This window comes from Notothenia rossii (genome assembly GCF_949606895.1).
Source record: "Notothenia rossii genome assembly, chromosome: 6".
Classification (NCBI taxonomy): Eukaryota; Metazoa; Chordata; class Actinopteri; order Perciformes; family Nototheniidae; genus Notothenia; species Notothenia rossii.
Window position 1 is genome coordinate 21,008,367 of NC_136909.1, and position 17,091 is coordinate 21,025,457.

The 17,091-nt window shown below is 41.1% G+C and overlaps 1 protein-coding gene across 1 annotated transcript; it reads left to right on the plus strand.

The window, feature by feature from the left end:
* Nucleotides 1–499: 499 nt before the first annotated feature.
* LOC307045144 (uncharacterized protein) lies at nucleotides 500–16,434 on the plus strand. Its single transcript, XM_079690679.1, has 2 exons — nucleotides 500–907; nucleotides 15,078–16,434. Exon 2 carries the CDS (start codon nucleotides 15,523–15,525, stop codon nucleotides 16,303–16,305), a length of 783 nt encoding a protein of 260 aa, XP_079546805.1. The 5' UTR covers nucleotides 500–907; nucleotides 15,078–15,522; the 3' UTR covers nucleotides 16,306–16,434.
* The last annotated feature ends 657 nt before the right edge of the window (nucleotides 16,435–17,091 follow it).

Sequence of the window (17,091 nt, forward strand, 5' to 3'; positions counted from 1 at the left end):
CAACGCACAACTTGAAGGCATAACTTTGTATTTTGGTCAATAATGACAAGTATTTAGCTGGCTTCACAATATTTGCTGACCAGTTTCCACTTCTTAAATGTAGCCTACTGTTCTGTGAAAGAAAACCAGATTGAATGGAACATAGAGTAGCAATTAGCAAAAAAAAATTCAGTCATATATTTAATCACATTTTGATTCCAATGTTATGGCTCTTTTATCCTGAAAAAGAAGCTGAAGCTTTTTGCAAAGCCCTTTTCAACATGAATGGGCAATTGTCTATTCATCAGCGATCATCCCACTGACATTAACAAAGATTGATACATCACGCATTTCACAATTCACTGTTCGAGCGCAACGACGGCTAGCCTGGAGCAGCAATTCAGAAGAAGTGGTGCAATTATTGACAGGTGATTATACCTTTCAGAATCTATTTAAGTCGCGCGCTGGCGGGCTCGCACGTTAGTTCCTGTAGCTTTTACATCCCTAATTAGTAACGAACTTCAGTTGTATCAGAACGCCAGGTACAACTTTTGGCACCATGAAACCAAATACATTTAGCAACGTCATTGAAATAAAACAACAGTTCTAATGCTAAATGTCAGCTACTGCGTTTTAGTGAACTACTTAATATCCTGCAGCAAAAGAGAGTGCATTTGAGGAAAATATGTGAAACAAACACAGCAGGTAGTTTCTGGAAGCCTTACACGTTAGCCACCATTAATACGAAACTGGACCTGATGTACCTGACTGGAAAAAGAGGACCTTGTTGGAATAGTTGCCTACACGTGGAAATGAGAGAGTTGGACACTTTCCCCAAAAGCCAGCGAAGTCTTCTGGGCTTAAGGACTTCAAGACAGGTGGAGAAACTGGACACACCGCAGTGCCACCATGAAGCACCCTCACACCGGTAAGTCAGCCATCCCCGTCCCCATCCATACTTTCTTTGTGGCCTACTTGAAGACCAAATGGCAAACGATATACAGATAATAGCGTTACTTTATTACTGGGTATGTGGTTGAAACGCGTACCACCGTGTTTGCCTGAATTTAGCTGGTTGTCTTAAGAATTAAGTCAGGACTATACTATTACTGTTTGCGGTAGTTTAACAGTAGCTAGCTATCCTCAAACAGAAATTCTGAGTACAGTCTAATAAGGACTGACAATTTCTTTAATCAGAAGTCACTGACTCAGGGAAGTCATTTCATGACATTTACAAATCAATGATGGCTCCATAATGCCAGGGAGATAGCATGAACTTGGTACTAAAAAGTGACTTGAAAAGACCTATAATCAGGGGTGCACATAACTTTCTACGTGAGGTAGGCTACTCAGATGAGTACCTGGAGTCAGTGTTTGGTACTCCAATTTCTGGCTCTACTCAAAGTTATTTGATGAAGCCCTCTGTATCGCGAACGTCAACTGGGGGGGGGGGGGGGGGGGGGGGGGGTGCTAGTGGAGTACTTCAGGAAAGTCGACGGGGGGGGGCGTGGGCTAGTGGAGTACTTCGTGACCACAGAGCGTGAATGTTGTGATCAGCTGTTATAGCGCAGTTCTCCAGTGAAGGGGGGAGTCTCCCTCCGCAGCCGCTTGGTGTAGTTTTGGCACAATTCTGTTGTACAGACCGACGTTAAAAGCAGCTTTGTCTGTGCACACGGAGACCGACTCTGTCGTCCGGTGATCTAACTGCCTTCTGGAAAAGCTTCACAAGTACGGCGGTACGCAAATGCGCTTTGTGACACAAGTGACGGTACGCAATTCAGATTGTTGCCGCGCATGCGTACCTACGTACCAGCTATGTGCATCCCTGCCTATAATATTAGATTCACCTGTTGCCTTTATCTAATGACAAGTCGAGATATCCCATGCAGATGTGTACTGGTTGCTTGTTGGAATTGGTTGATTTTAAAACGTGCTGCAGCATGACATTTGCAATAGGTTTCTAAATGAATTAATGTATAGGCACACCCTATCTTTTGAAGAAATATAACATTTCAATGATTATTGAGAGATTCTTTATTTTTATTTGAAACAGCATTTATGTTTAAATATTATCCTTAGTTTGGAAATAAATGTGTTTGTGTATGTGACCGGAGATAAGAAAAATGAAGATACATTTCTGGAAGCTGCCTTTGCGTTTCAAAACCAGGAAATATGTATAATATGCAGCATTTTTTCCAACAGTGTATAGACTTATATCCCATTAAGCCTGTTGGGGTGACTATCTGCAGCGTCCCTGCTTTTTTCTCCTTTTTTCTTATTTTCCTGTGTTCAGGACTCTTCTCTGCATCAACAAAAACCCCTTTGACCCCACAAAAGTGTGTAACCCATCAGCCAATTAGCAGGATGTGCAGCCAGTTTTTAATCCAAGGTTTTCAAATATCACCAATTCTTCGACATACACCCTTTAGCTTATATAGTGTGTATACAAAGAGCAGATAACTGGATGTTACATTGCTGGGTATCTTGTGCATCAGTGTTTCCCTGGCATCTCTCTCCTCGGTTGAAAGCAGAGTTGCTGTGTGTTGGTAGCTGAAATGCACACCCACACAGAGCAGACAGGCCACACAGCAGGATAAAATGTGGCTTCGGGTACATTATTTCAAAATCCGGCACCTTCCCGCAGGGTTTCGCGGAAACATGTTTTAGCTGTGCTTTAGAATGTAACCACTGTGAAAGAATCTGAAAAAATAAGGTTTTATTTCTCTGATTCACTGCATTGTTCTTGCTCGAGTCACTTCCTCTCTTCCTTCACAGTCTAGCTTGCTGGACCACTGCTCTCCCTTATTGAGCCAGAGAGGAGCACTAGCTTTGAATACCGTGTTTAAAAAAAGGAACCAACAATGCTACAAATGATACCTTTACCTAGTCATGTCTTGCACTGTTCTCGTAACATCTTTCCTCCTAGACAGATCAATAACAGTTTTTGAAGCGCTGCCAGACCACTCTGTCAGAATGTCGCTGTTAGCTGCTGACTTAGTGTGCTGTGACAGACACGCTTCCTTTATGTCTGCAAGCTTGGAGGGAAGGGGTGAAGGGGTGAAGGAGCCGGGTGGTGTTTTTTTATTTGCGTAATACACATATTTGTGTGTGTGTGTGTGTGTGTGTGTGTGTGTGTGTGTGTGTGTGTGTGTGTGTGTGTGTGTGTGTGTGTGTGTGTGTGTGTGTGTGTGTGTGTGTTTGTGTGCTCTCAATTACTTGCCACTTGAGTCTACTTTACTATTCTTACTCAACTTAAGTTTGGATATAAACCATTTCTGTCATTGTGACACCTGATCATCGACGCCTCTAGTTTCATAGTCTGTGCTTGTATCATAGTCATCTTTTTCCGTCACAATGCCATTTGTCAAAATCAGTGCGGATGTGTTGGATCCATCTCGCATTGTCCCCATCTGTCTCCTGCTTGCTCTTCTTCCCTCATCCATCTTCCTGTAATTGCCCCCCCTCCCTTTACTCTCTGTCACCCTCTCTCTCTCATTCATTTTGTGCAAATCACTCTTATTGTCCCCCCTTACTATCCAAAGCAAACCGTGTTATAATACTGCATGGCAGTAAGGCTGTTACATTGCCCACTTTGCAGCAAAGTCAGGCACTCAGCGCAGCATGCAGCCAGTCACTTTTGGTACACAGTTTCAACCATCTCTCTTGCCTGAAGTTAAAGATTGCACGCATCCGCTCACACCCTGCCAGCCCACTTAAAATCAGACTCATTTTTTGTATGTCTAGTTTGCTGCTCACAAAAAGGCAGAAAGTCAGACAAAACCCAAGATAATGCAGGTGCTGGAAACCCGTTTTAGACCATTAAGACCTTTTATAAAACACCTTCCTTTAATGAGAACGTAGAGCAAAGAAGCATTTCCCTGTATATGAATGTTAATAGCTTAGCATACTGTATCCAACCTGCTTTGTTCGCTGTCTTGGTTTAAAGTTGGTCCAAACACATACTGTGAACCAGCAACACTGTGTAGATATGGTTTGTATACTTCAAACCCTCAATCATTATATTGTGCTCGTCTTAAGCTCAAAACCAAAGTAAAATTTGTTTGATTTCATCATTGATCACACAGTATTTTTAACAAACAATAGTTTGTTTTTTGGTGGACATTGTATCCTCACAATGTAATTTACTTCCATTTATGTTCATCAAACATTTAGTTTTATAAAAATGTCACTTTCACTGACGGGAAGAGATACCAATCTGTAAGCTCTTGGTTATGTTTTCTTCCCTGTTACATGATGTGAGCTCTGAATAAGAAACAAGAAGGCTCATTTTGCCCTCAACAGGCCTTTTGTACTCTGAGAAGATTGCAGTCATCATGAGTAATTTTGGCTGTTTTCATGCAACCCAAAGAAATGCATCAGTTTTTCAGCACATATATAAGTATGATACACTGAGCCCAGATCTCACTGATGTGCATAGTATCATTTATACACGACTATCTAAATGTAAACACAATTATTACCTCTGTAGGTTATGTTTTCTATTCGGTTGACTATTGTCTGTCAGTAGGTAAAAAAACTATTTGGCTGATTTTATTTAAACTTGGTCGAAGGTTGTAACAAAAATTGAAAACATGAGTTCTTTCTAGACCCTCCAGAAAAACGCGATCCTGCGATCGCAGAATTTACCGCATAATCAGCAAAATGGCGCAGATTTTTAAAAGGCCGCATATTTATCAAAAGGCCGCATATTTCCACACAAAGTTGAGAAAAGTGTGATGATGATGACGTGACGTCCTCAGTTCGCGCATCACAGAAGGTAAACAACACCGTAGAGTGAACGTGTGGAACTCACACGAGAAAGAAAACACCAAGATGAAAAAATCTGATCCATCTCATTTACCGACGAACATTTCTGCTAAAGACCGGGCAAAGCAGTACCCCGATGTCTTTCACGAAAGTGGGGGGAAACTATTCTGCACCCCGTGCAATTGTGTGTTGGAGCATAAATCTTAGAGAAAATCGACGGTGACGACCCACTCTGATTCATTCAAACATTCAAAAATGCTTTCTGCTGATGCGGACAAGAAAGCCAAACAACTCACGTTCGCCGAGGCATCAACTGCCAAAACCCTTTCGAGGGCTACAAGAAACGAAGTGAGTAGCCTACAAGATTGAAGCTGGTCAGATAACGAACGAGTAAATGAAAACAGAATTAGGCGGAGGTGTGTGTGTGTGTGTGTGTGTGTGTGTGTGTGTGTGTGTGTGTGTGTGTGTGTGTGTGTGTGTGTGTGTGTGTGTGTGTGTGTATGTGTGTGTGTGTGTGTGTGTGTGTGTGTGTGTGTGTGTGTGTGTGTGTGTGTGTGTGTGTGTGTGTGTGTGTGAGAGAGAGTGATTAAAATAGCCCAATTGCTTTTACAATAAATAAACATTGAATGTGTTTAATTGAACAGGAAAGGGGTTTAACGTTAGTGGCAGGTTTTGTGTGAGAGAGAATAAATAAGACAGCCCGATATTTATAAAAAAATCTATTCTTTTTCTCAACTTTCCGCATATTTCGCAATTTCACCGCATAAAATCACATAAAAACCCTGCATGTTTAATCGCATAATCAAGGATTTTAGCCCGCGTTTTTCTGGAGGGTCTATCTTTCTGGGACCCTTTAGTTCCTCTAGAGTTGTGATAACAACTCGGAAACGGCTATAAATGCGTTAGGTAAACACTCTGTCCAGTATAAGACAACACTCATCCATGCTGTTCCTACATTAGGACTTACAGCACTCAACAAATGCATACAAATCAAATGTGGAAGAAATATTTCCTCAATAGTCAGGCTAGGCTACATTGCTAAAATGTCACAATATTGAGGCACTGCTGTTTCATTACAACATAATCCAACGGTTCATAATACACACCGTAAACACAAGCAGAAGAGTTGGAACAATAATGTTTTTAATATCTTGCTTGGTTAAATAACTTAATAATAATATAAAGGTATTTCAATTCAAGATAATATCTTGAATTGAAATACCTTTATATTACAGTGGAGTAGGTAAAACATATTATGTTTTACCTACTCCACTGTATTTTAGCTAATTGAATCTTCTGATTAGACACTCAAGCCATTACCTTAGTCCAGAGTTAAGTGAAGAACTGACTGGCCAAAGTGGTCTTTGAAGCTGTTAATTAGTGCTGAAGTGATTTTCCTGGAGAAACTAAATGTAGCCCACATCAGCCGGCATCAAGCAGTTTCGTCCTCTCAAAACTGGTCACAAGCAAAGTGAGTTAGTGCTTCTTAATAGTACCTAGATATGTGGCTCTTGCTGCTGGCTAGATGATGTAAGGAGCTGTGTTGTTAAGTCAAGTTAACATTTGAGTTTACAACATCACTTTATCATGGAGATTTTCCATGTATAAGGCCAAGTAAAACAAATTATCTTAAAAGTATTTAACCTTCAGTGAGCTAGATTATTTATCTTGGTCAATATTCACACATGTTCTGATCCAAGAGATACATTTGCATCAAATGCCCTTGTTACTCTGGATTCATCTAATTGAATGTTATTGAATTGATAACTGTTTTTTCTTTTTTTTAAATATACAGTACATGGCGTGGCAAATGGATGTTTTGATTAGGTCGTAAGGTCTGGGCCCTTTCAGTTTACCAGAAGTTGTAGCTTTTTCATTTTCATCTACTGTATGACTTTTGACTCATTTAGTTTCCAGTAAAAAAATAAAATAAAAACGTTCTAGCTCCTCTACCAATATGTTCCACTCAGTCATTGCTTTGCGCTTAATGTTAGCTTAACTTTAATCAAACTTAATCAGATGACATGCTTAACTGAAAATGATATGTATTTATAATTGTATTTGGTAGTATGCAAGTTTCATTCAAAAATTATAGTCACTGTCTTTGGTTTACATTTTCAAAGGGTACTAAATGGTGGGCCCACTCAATCCATTAGTGTGCTGAAAATGATCCTCTTTCTCAAACCATAATTACCTTGAGTATAGTTCCCTCCATTTAAAATTCCTTGTACTGAGGTTGTCGTCACATAATCTCCGCTGTTGGCCTGGTAATGGATCCACATGGAGTAACCAGCCGCTTCTTTTCACCTGCCAGTGGGGGGCTCCACCAAGAGAGAGTGATGCATGCTGAGGTTCATGCTATCCCTCTCACAACCCGCATTTGCACATGAGCCCCAACCATCTAGGGGGAGTCAAGGACATGAACCCTTATTGGTCTCCCACCCTCGAGCACTGCCAGCTTTTGTTTATTGGGACCAAGCTAGAAGTGCAGCTGCTGGGAACCAAACCCCTGGTCTCGGCATGGACTGTTTTGGTCCTGGGCCATCCAAGATATTTTATAGATATTGGCAGGATATTGATGATCAACTACACAAATCATACTCATAAAAGGTTTGAAAGCACACTGGCATCTACAAAAGGATAGAGGCTTTATGTCCTGCTCGAACGCACTCCCCAGCAGTGTAGCTTCTTCACAAATCCCTCTGCATTCTGTTCATGATGGTTTGCATGATGACTCACATGTGTTGGCCCTGTCAGCCCCAGAGTATTCTTCCACTTTGCCTCCCTGGCACTGTGTGTGAAAGCAGAGATTTTCCTGATCTGCTTCGACATCTTTAAACAGAAGCGCCGTTTGACTCTCCACTGCTCTTCTTTTTCAATACAGAGGAACACATAACCGATTTTGACTGACATTTTTAGAATGTCTTTTTTTGTGTTTTTGAACTAGGCAGTTGGCGGAGCAGTTGGCATATTTGTGTGTGAACGTTGCTTAGTTTACGGTGCTCATGTTGCCCACTCAGTGACTCTTTGCTCCATGTGTACAACACAAGAAGACAAATTTAGCCCGGGCATACAGGAAGCAGATGGTAGAGTATTATGTTGACGATACTCCGATACCACTGATGACTCTTCCATGCGGCCCACTCAGCATATCTGGTTCTCTCTTCCTTCACGGAAAGCACACATATTAAACATAATGTCCCATTGTGGTTTCTAAGAGGAAATTGGCACACTTAAATGCCCATTTTCTCTGCCATTCTCTATTCATTTCTTCCTACCACCGTCCTTCAACCACATAGCTTTCCCCAAATGTGAAACCATCAATTGTTCGCTCCAAGAGAAATTTTGCTGCCGTTATTGTGCTCTATCCATCGGTAAAAATCATTCTGTAGTGTAAATAATGATTTTAGATAGAAGAGGACATTGGATAGATGATCTGAGACCCTGGTTTATTAAGTCAAATCAAAATATTCTCTGAATTAAAATATTAAATAAAATACTGTTAAGTTATACTATTGGTCCACTCCCTACTCAACCTGGGAGGAGAACATGTTGATGACTTCAGAGTAAACGTCCCCTTTACAGTACAATTTCAGAAGATACATATTCAATCAAAGCAGCTAGTCATCACCCCTGACATGGTTTGACATTTGCCACGTTATCTATCTTCAAATAAACATAATTAATCCACCCAACCACAACTGCTGAAAACATTTCAAAACCTGTTATTATTTGGAATAAACCAGCAACTTCTTGGCATGTATACAGTATGTCTATTTTATGGACAAGTTAAGCAACTGTAAGCATATACCCACTTAATGGTCATACGCACTGTTATGAAAAAATGAGGAACAGTAAATGTATACAGTACATACCATCCATCATCAAATTATACAGAAGAGATTTTTTTTTCAATGAATTGCATGTGAAATATTTTATTTCCCAGATGCAATACAGGGACATTGTAGGGCGACTGTGGCTGCGAGGGAGTGTGGTCGTCTTTCAACCAGAAGGTTGTGGGTTCGATCCCAGCCCATGCAGTCAACATGTCAATGTCTGTTGGTCTATGTGAGTCTATGGTGATTATTACAGCATATTGGAATGTCCATTCTGCATGAAATGTATCAAATCATTATTTATTTGAGGCACTGTAGATACTTCAGATATAAAATATTGTAATTACTGGTATGAATTTGGTCTCAATGTTCTTTAGAAGTTATTTAAAAGCATTTCACAAAGAGACCACTCAACAAAATCAGGATCAGGCACAAAGAGTTAGAGTAAAGAGGTAGAAAAACAAAACCTGCTTACCTAATTTATTAATACTAACCTGTTTTCCACTGTTGATCAAGTCCTGTAATGTAGTTTGTTCTTGAAAAATAGGCCCAGGGATTAACATGTTAAGTTCTCAAGGTTGCATTTTGCTTTTTAAAAGCAATGTGAGTATGATTTCTAGTTGTTGCCATGTTGCCAAAGATAAATAAACAAGTACAGTAGATCAATCTATTTTGTTAACAGACAGTGAATATGTTATTACATCTCTGTTGTGCAATTTGTTTGGAAATAGACGCAGTGTGTCCCGTGTTGTTGGTAGGTCTGAGCTAAACAGAAAATGCAGCACCAAAAATAATGTCACTTAGAAATGGAGTGTTAGTAAACGTGGGCTTTATCTAACAAATTTGATAGCAAAGTGTCCCCGGTTTCCAGTGTCAAAGTACTTCTCTGTCTCTAGATTTATATAACAAAACAAAGTCAGCATAAATTAATTTTGATGCACTGTCTACTGAGTAATCATCTCAAAGGTGAAAACATCACTGCAGTTGAGTCTTCTTCTAAAGGTGCCAAACTCTGTTCAATCATGTGTAATTGCTATAATCAGCAATATAGTTTATCTTTCCTCACAATTCTGCATTTGGTGGCTATTTTAGGCTGAAGTCCACTACTTCAATGATGTCATGACCGTCTATAGTATCTTTTGTTGTGTTGCAGTTCTTTGCCGAGGACTGCTTTTGGAGATAGTGATTTAGAGTTTCAGTGTTCTTCTCCTCTAGGTGCTTATGTCAAAAGTGATTCTAATCTTTAAATCCATTATCCATTACTTTCAATTAATCTGTCCATCCGAAACCTGCAGAAGAAACTGTAAGGAGCAGTTGAATGTTACTCTTAACCCTTTAAAGACATAGGTTGTTGATGCTGTGGCACCTAAGGGTAAACAGCTGGACCATTAAAGGAGGAGACGACCTACCACGCCGGTAATGGACCACACTAAACCATCTACGAACTGGGGTCGGTCGCTTCAAAACATCGATGAAGAAGTGGGGCCTGGCAGACAGCGCTGCATGCGAGTGCTGTGACCCTGAACAGACTGCCGAACACATAATCACCACCTGCCCTTTTTATATAGACCACCCTCGGAAGCCAGCCTCTACGACTTAGGACCAGAGATGCGGGAATGGCTTCACAACACCGAGTTGGACCTCTGACGTTACACAAAAGAAGAAGAAGAAGAAGAAGAAGCTGGACCATCACAACAACTATGTTAAAAACACGTGTTTTTTTCAGGCAATGAATCTAACATACTGTAGTCTACTCATTAAGTCTATCACTATCTGACAGTGTTAAGAATATTTTTTCCATTGAACCAACATCTGTATATTAAATATGTTTTATATATTACGTACTGTATATTTGGGCTGAACGATTAATCGATTTTTAAATCGAAATCGCAATTTGAAATGATGCAATTATCAATTATCGATTTATTTTTGTTTTACATTTTTTGTGTTTTAAAATTATTATTTTTTACCAGTCATTTTTAACCAATCGGAAGTGGCCCATGATAGTAGGTGATAAGACAGATTGATCCAATCACCTGCCAAGTATCTTTGAAAGTGCCTGCCCTTTCCAAATGGCTTCCAATGGAGCTTTCCTAGATGGTTTGGTGAAACAAACCATCTGAGTCAGGTTAGTAATGCTCCATCACATGTGTTACATCTATTACAGGGTGAATCTTAAACTGAAGCTTGACTTTAAAGCAACTCAACGGAAGTTTCATGTACGTTTAGTTCTTTCACTCGTAGCTCGGGCTGCGGGGGCTCTAGAGACGGGAGCATGTTGATGCATCCTTCCTAGCAGGAGATATGGCTGCATTTTACAATAAACTTCCGTTGGGTTGCTTAAAAACAATTATGGCAAATCAAATTGCAATCGCAATATCTGTCAGAAAAATCGCAATTAGATTATTTCCCCAAATCGTGCAGCCCTACTTTGTATGACTTTTTGGTGTGTTCACACAGAGTTGGTGGTTTGAGAGGGAGAGCTACACTGAGAGAAGGTGGAGGTGTGAAACTGACCACAGAAACTAGGAGGTGATCTGATGGGAATTTGAAGAAAAAGAACAAAGAATACCACACAATAGAGAAAAAAACACGTTTTACCTGAAAGTGTGATACATCAAGAGAATGATGTAATACTTAGCATTATGCATTGATAGTTTTAGATGTTAGGACTTCAAAATGGCTTAATGCCAAATCCACAGATAGCAGTTGCAGTTCAAGTACTGTCAGTGAAAGTGTTTGTGTGTGTGTGTGTGTGTGTGTGTGTGTGTGTGTGTGTGTGTGTGTGTGTGTGTGTGTGTGTGTGTGTGTGTGTGCGTGCGTGTGTGTGTGTGTGGTGCTTGTTTTCTCTGAATGGTAGTCCGTGTGGTGTTTGTCAGTCTGTGTGTGTGGGGTGCTCTGCGGCTGCAGCAGCTGTGTCGAGGGACCACAGCAGTGACAGCAGGCTCATTTGCTGCATGATTATCGACGGGGTTGTTGCAACTGAGAGGAAAGGGCGCCAACATACACAATTTCACACACACACCACACACACACACACACACACACACACACACACACACACACACACACACACACACACACGCACACACGCTCCACACAGTTTCTTGTTTACTGTAAGCCAATTACGCAGGCCAGTAACCTGCCATATGGCTTCTGTTGCTCAGAATCTGTATTTGTGTATAATTTGTGTGTGTTTGAATGGTGTCATTATACAAAGTCAGATTGAGCCTGAAGCCACAGAGCAGATGACATAGAAAGGGAAATCTTAATCAGTCTTAACAATCCAGTACCATCATGGTAGCTATTCGGAAAACAACTTGGTTAAGATGAATACAAAGTGTTCTTATTTGTTTTATAGGTATGACAGTTTACAAGATAACTTCAGTGTGACATTTGGTTGTAAAGCCATTGCCAAACTACAAAACCCAGTATATTTAATTTTGTTTAATATAGGTCAATACCGCATTATGCTTCAGCTGCAGGTCTTTGTGCCTCCGCTACGGCTCTCTCCGAGGTTTCTTTAATTTGACCCCATTTATTGTGGGGTTTATTTTGGAGTCTTTCCTTCTCCGTTGCAAGAGTCTAAGGATAGTGGGTATCGTATAAGCTGTAGAGCCCTCTAAGACAAATGTGTAATTTGTTGTATTGGGCTATATAAATACAATTTGATTGATTGTTACACAGCAGTCTGATTCAGTCCTAGGGAGAAAGGTGAAAACATCACTGCTGTACATGCCAACCAGAAGTTCCCTCTTCCTCCTATTTCTAATCGCAGCAGTTGAGTCTTCTTCTAAAGGTGCCACATTCTATTCAATCATGTGTAAGTGCTTTAATCAGCAATACAGTTGACTTTTTTCTTCATAATTCAGCATTTGGTGGCTATTTTAGGCTGAAGTCCACTGCTTCAATGATTTCATTACCGTCTATAGTATCTTGTGTTGCGTTGCAGTTCTTTGCCGAAAGACTTGCTGTCACAGCTGCCTGCTTTTGGAGATAGTGATTTTGAGTTTCCAGTTTTCTTCTCCTCTAGGTGCTTATGTCACTCAGAAGTTCAGGCAGGTGCAGTCTATCTCACGGCAGAACCAGTTACTGCAACTTGGTGAACCCCTAGTCTGGATTTGATTGCAAGGAAATGCAGATCTGTACTGTAGATCCAACTAAATGTGATATTTTGGTATATTGACAAGTTTTCTAAATTGTTTTTTCTTGACTACAGGAAAGGTCTTTGCCATGCAAATGCTGATTCTTTTTCTTTCGTCTTTACCCAACTGACTCGATAGCAGAAGCAGTGCTGCAAATGACTGCTTTGGCCTTTTGATTTTACATGCAGTGACTTTAGCTTGTTCTTATGATGACAATGGTGTTAGTGGTTTTAGTTTTTGTTAAATACATTGTCTACTGGCAGAGCTTTCAAATAGTCATGCTTCAATCCACACCATCTTCACAATTTTCTTACCCTTTTGCAATAAACCAAAAAGTAGGACTGCTTGATTATGGCATCAATCATACTCTCGATTATTTGGGTCAATAATTGATATCACGACTATTAAAAACGATTATCCATTTACTTTGAAAAACATCCATTTATTGAAAAAAAAAATGTGAACAGTATGTTTTTAACAGTTGATTACCCTGAACTTGAAGTATAATTCAACTGAAAAATCAATAAAAAAAAATATTAAAAAAATAAAATTAAAAAATTGTTTTATTTCGATTACGTTGTTTTCGTAATCGTTGCAAGCCAAAATCGTAATCGCGATTAAAATATGATTAATTGAGCAGCCCTGACAAAAAGTATTCCACACGGTTATCTTTTGCAGAAGCAATCTAGTATTTCCACTTTTCCCCTAATTTTCTTGCAAATACATGACAACTACAGCCAGTGACTGGTTTATGTACTGTATTTGGAGTGGGAATGTTGGCAGACGGAGAAGCTGACACAGAGACTCCCAGCTTCCCAGACAAAAAGGTTGGCAGAAGGGCCTGAGCAAAACAGCCTGTTTTTGATCTAGGGTAATCATATCAGTGCTACCACCACAGTAATCCATTATGGATTAAGGGATTGGAAAATTCACCTTTACTGCAAAGTCACAGGGGGACTGGTGCATTTTTGAGTTGAGGGAGAATAGAGAATTTGATTTATTATGGTGAGTTGTTGGAAGACAGATTTGAGAAATGTAGACACCGCTCTTATCTGTGCAAAAAAGCAAAACACATTATATAACAGGGGTCGGTACATGTGCTGCTAAAGTATTGATTGGCTCATTACATTTTTTTTTTCTAAATCTGATTTCCTGAATTTGAAATAACATGGACTCAGTGCTTTTGTTCTCAAATATGAAGCTTTGAATATACTTAAATCAAATTTGTTTCCGAGCCATCTCTATTTTATTAAAATGAAGATGCAAAATGTGCCACTGTGGACCATTACATACGGCCATATAGTCTGATAACAAAGGAACATCCATGAAATTCTTAAAGATGATCGACTACCCACTTTTTTGAAGAGTTGAAAAGAGGAACCAGCCTCAGGCTTGATAGCACCACTGAGAGATGAGAACCTCTCTCACACCTGCCACACACACACACCTGCCACACACACACACACACACACACACACACACACACACACACACACACACACACCTGCCAAACACACACACACACACACACACACACACACACACACACACACACACACACACACACACACACACACACACACACACACACACACACACACACACACACACACACACACACACACACACACACACACACACACACTGCAATACACAATATTTGGCTCTTGTGCTTCTGCTTTGATGTGTGTAAAACACACTGGTGCATATGTGTGTTCGTAGTCTTGTGTGCTTTTGATATAGTGGTATAAAGGTTGGCTGTGCAGATCTAGGATAGCCTGTACTCTTTAGTCTTTAGACGTTATGAGGAGTCTTTATGAGGAGTTGCATCCACTGAAACATGTGTGTCTGATTTGAAAAGGTTAATGCTCTACAAGCAATGAGCTGTTACCACATCGTCATTTTCAGGTAGATGTCATTCTGGTATTCTTACCATGTTTTGTTTGATATTAGAAATTGAAAATGTACCTTTCACAGCTCAAAAAACTTCACTTAGATTATACATTTTGCAAAGTTTTCCTTTATAAAATGTCACATTGATACATAAACACTTGGGAATTAAGGCTTTGGCTCCAGTAAGTGTGAAGCATTCTGTCTTACCTTTTTTTACTCTTACTTCATTTATCCAAAATCAACTATTTGTCCTAGGAATATAATGGATTTGATTTGATAGTATTACACTATTTTCAATAACACATACATAGATGGTATGAAAACAGCTGCTTGAATAGGCAAATATGACAAGGCTGAACTGCTTTAAACCACCATCAACTGCCTACTACGGCCCCCCGACGCCCCCCAGCCCTCAGGGGCTCCCGATCTGTGCTTCAAATTTCTCTACTTCTTCCAGGCGAAAGTCGAGGCCATCCATCAGCAGCTCCTGGTGACTGTCCCTCCACCCCTACCTGCACCTCAGCCACCTGGTAACGCACCCCAAGCGCCGCCCCTCTCCCACTCCAACCTCTCCTCCTTCTCCCCTGTGGATGCTCTCCAAGTGGCCAAACTGGTCAGCTCGGCCAAGACCTCCACCTGCTCCCTGGACCCCATGCCCACAGCCCTGGTCAAGGACTGCCTACCCACCCTCTGTCTCTACATGGTGGTCATTATCAACGCTTCTCTGGCTCCAGGTATAGTCCCCACCAGCTTCAAAATGGCCTCAGTCACCCCCATACTAAAAAAACCTGGCCTGCACCCGGACGACCTCCAGAACCACCGGCCGATCTCCAACCTTCGCTTCCTCAGCAAAACTCTGGAAAGAGTGGTCGCCGGCCAACTCCATCTCCACATGTCCGACCATGAGCTCTATGAGCCCTTCCAATCTGGCTTCAGACAGCAACACAGCACTGATACCTCCTCATCAAGACACAAACGATCTCCTCATTGCTGCTGACTCTGGCCGCCTCAGCATCCTCATCCTCCTGGACCTCTCTGCAGCGTTTGACACTATATCTCACAACATCCTCCTCACCCTCCTCTCAGACCTCCTAGATGTCACTGGCACAGCGCTGTCCTGGTTGACATCCTACCTCCACAACAGGAAACAGTTTGTCTCCATCAGTGGCTCAAACTCACCCCCGGCCCCAGTCCACCACGGTGTACCCCAGGGCTCTGTGCTTGGCCCCCTCCTGTTCACCATTTACATGCTCCCCCTCGGCCAGATCATCCGACATCATGGACTCAATTTACTCACACACACAAAGCCATGGCAGCACATCACTCCCACCCTCATCCACCTACACTGGTTGCCGGTCAAGTCCCGCATATCCTACAAAGTCCTCCTCCTCACCTACAAGTCCCTCCAAGCCCTTGCCCCCCAGTACCTATCGGACATCCTTCACCCACATGCTCCACACCGGAACCTGTGGTCCTCAGACTCTGGCCTACTTACCACCCCCCGCACCAAACTGCGAACCTTCGGGGACAGAGCCTTCAGTGTGGCAGCCCCCACCCTCTGGAACGCTCTCCCTGCGGAGATTCGCAACATCCCCACACTCGACGCCTTCAAAAGGGCCCTCAAGTCCCATCTGTTTTGCCAAGGCTTTCGGCCCCTAAATCGATCTGTTGTTTTGCCTGTCTGACTTTCTGTTTTGTTATGTTTGTTTTTTGCCCTATTACTTGTAAAGCGACCTTGGGTCCCTTGAAAGGCGCTATATAAATCCAAGCTATTATTATTATTATTATTATTATTAAAGGATATTAAAATATTTGCTCATCATTTTGCCATTCTTAATGAAATATTTATTTCTTAGCCTCACTGTCTCCTCCTGTGTGGGCTGTAAAATACTACCTCTTATCTGAGTCTTCTAGTTTTTTTTTTACTCCCCATCAATGTGTCTTTCGTCCAGTTTGATCTAGCCCAATATATTGTGTGTTCATACAAGAGCAGCCCGTATAATCAACCTGATGTCCAAGACGTATCAGTTTAAATAAACAAGACTACAATCAAACTAATAGTTTCATGGTGGATCCTGCATCATTTCACACAGTCCTCATGGTTTGGAAAACACAACTACTATGGCAACCTACAGATCTGGCAACCTTCAGATCTGGCAACCAACCTCAGTCACTTGATTGCACAACAAGGAAAATCAAGCAAGTGAATGCTTGTAGATGAAACCCTTATTCGGCTGCAAAATTGTGATTCAACAAAGTCTGACATAGGTTCAGATGTCTGTGATTTTGGATGATGATAATTACGGCACTTTATTTGAATCACAGTATCAGCAAAAATCTGCAGTATGCCACGAATCTCTCATCAGAGAGAAATGTTAATGCTACTTGTACACCTCCACTCCCTGCAGACTGAGAGAAGGGGATGCCAATGGTTGGAAAACACATAAAGTATCGGGGCAGCATTTTTATTC

Bases quoted from the DNA above. Each gene is read 5' to 3' on its own strand.
- LOC307045144 (XM_079690679.1), top strand. From the start codon at position 15,523: ATGAGCTCTATGAGCCCTTCCAATCTGGCTTCAGACAGCAACACAGCA.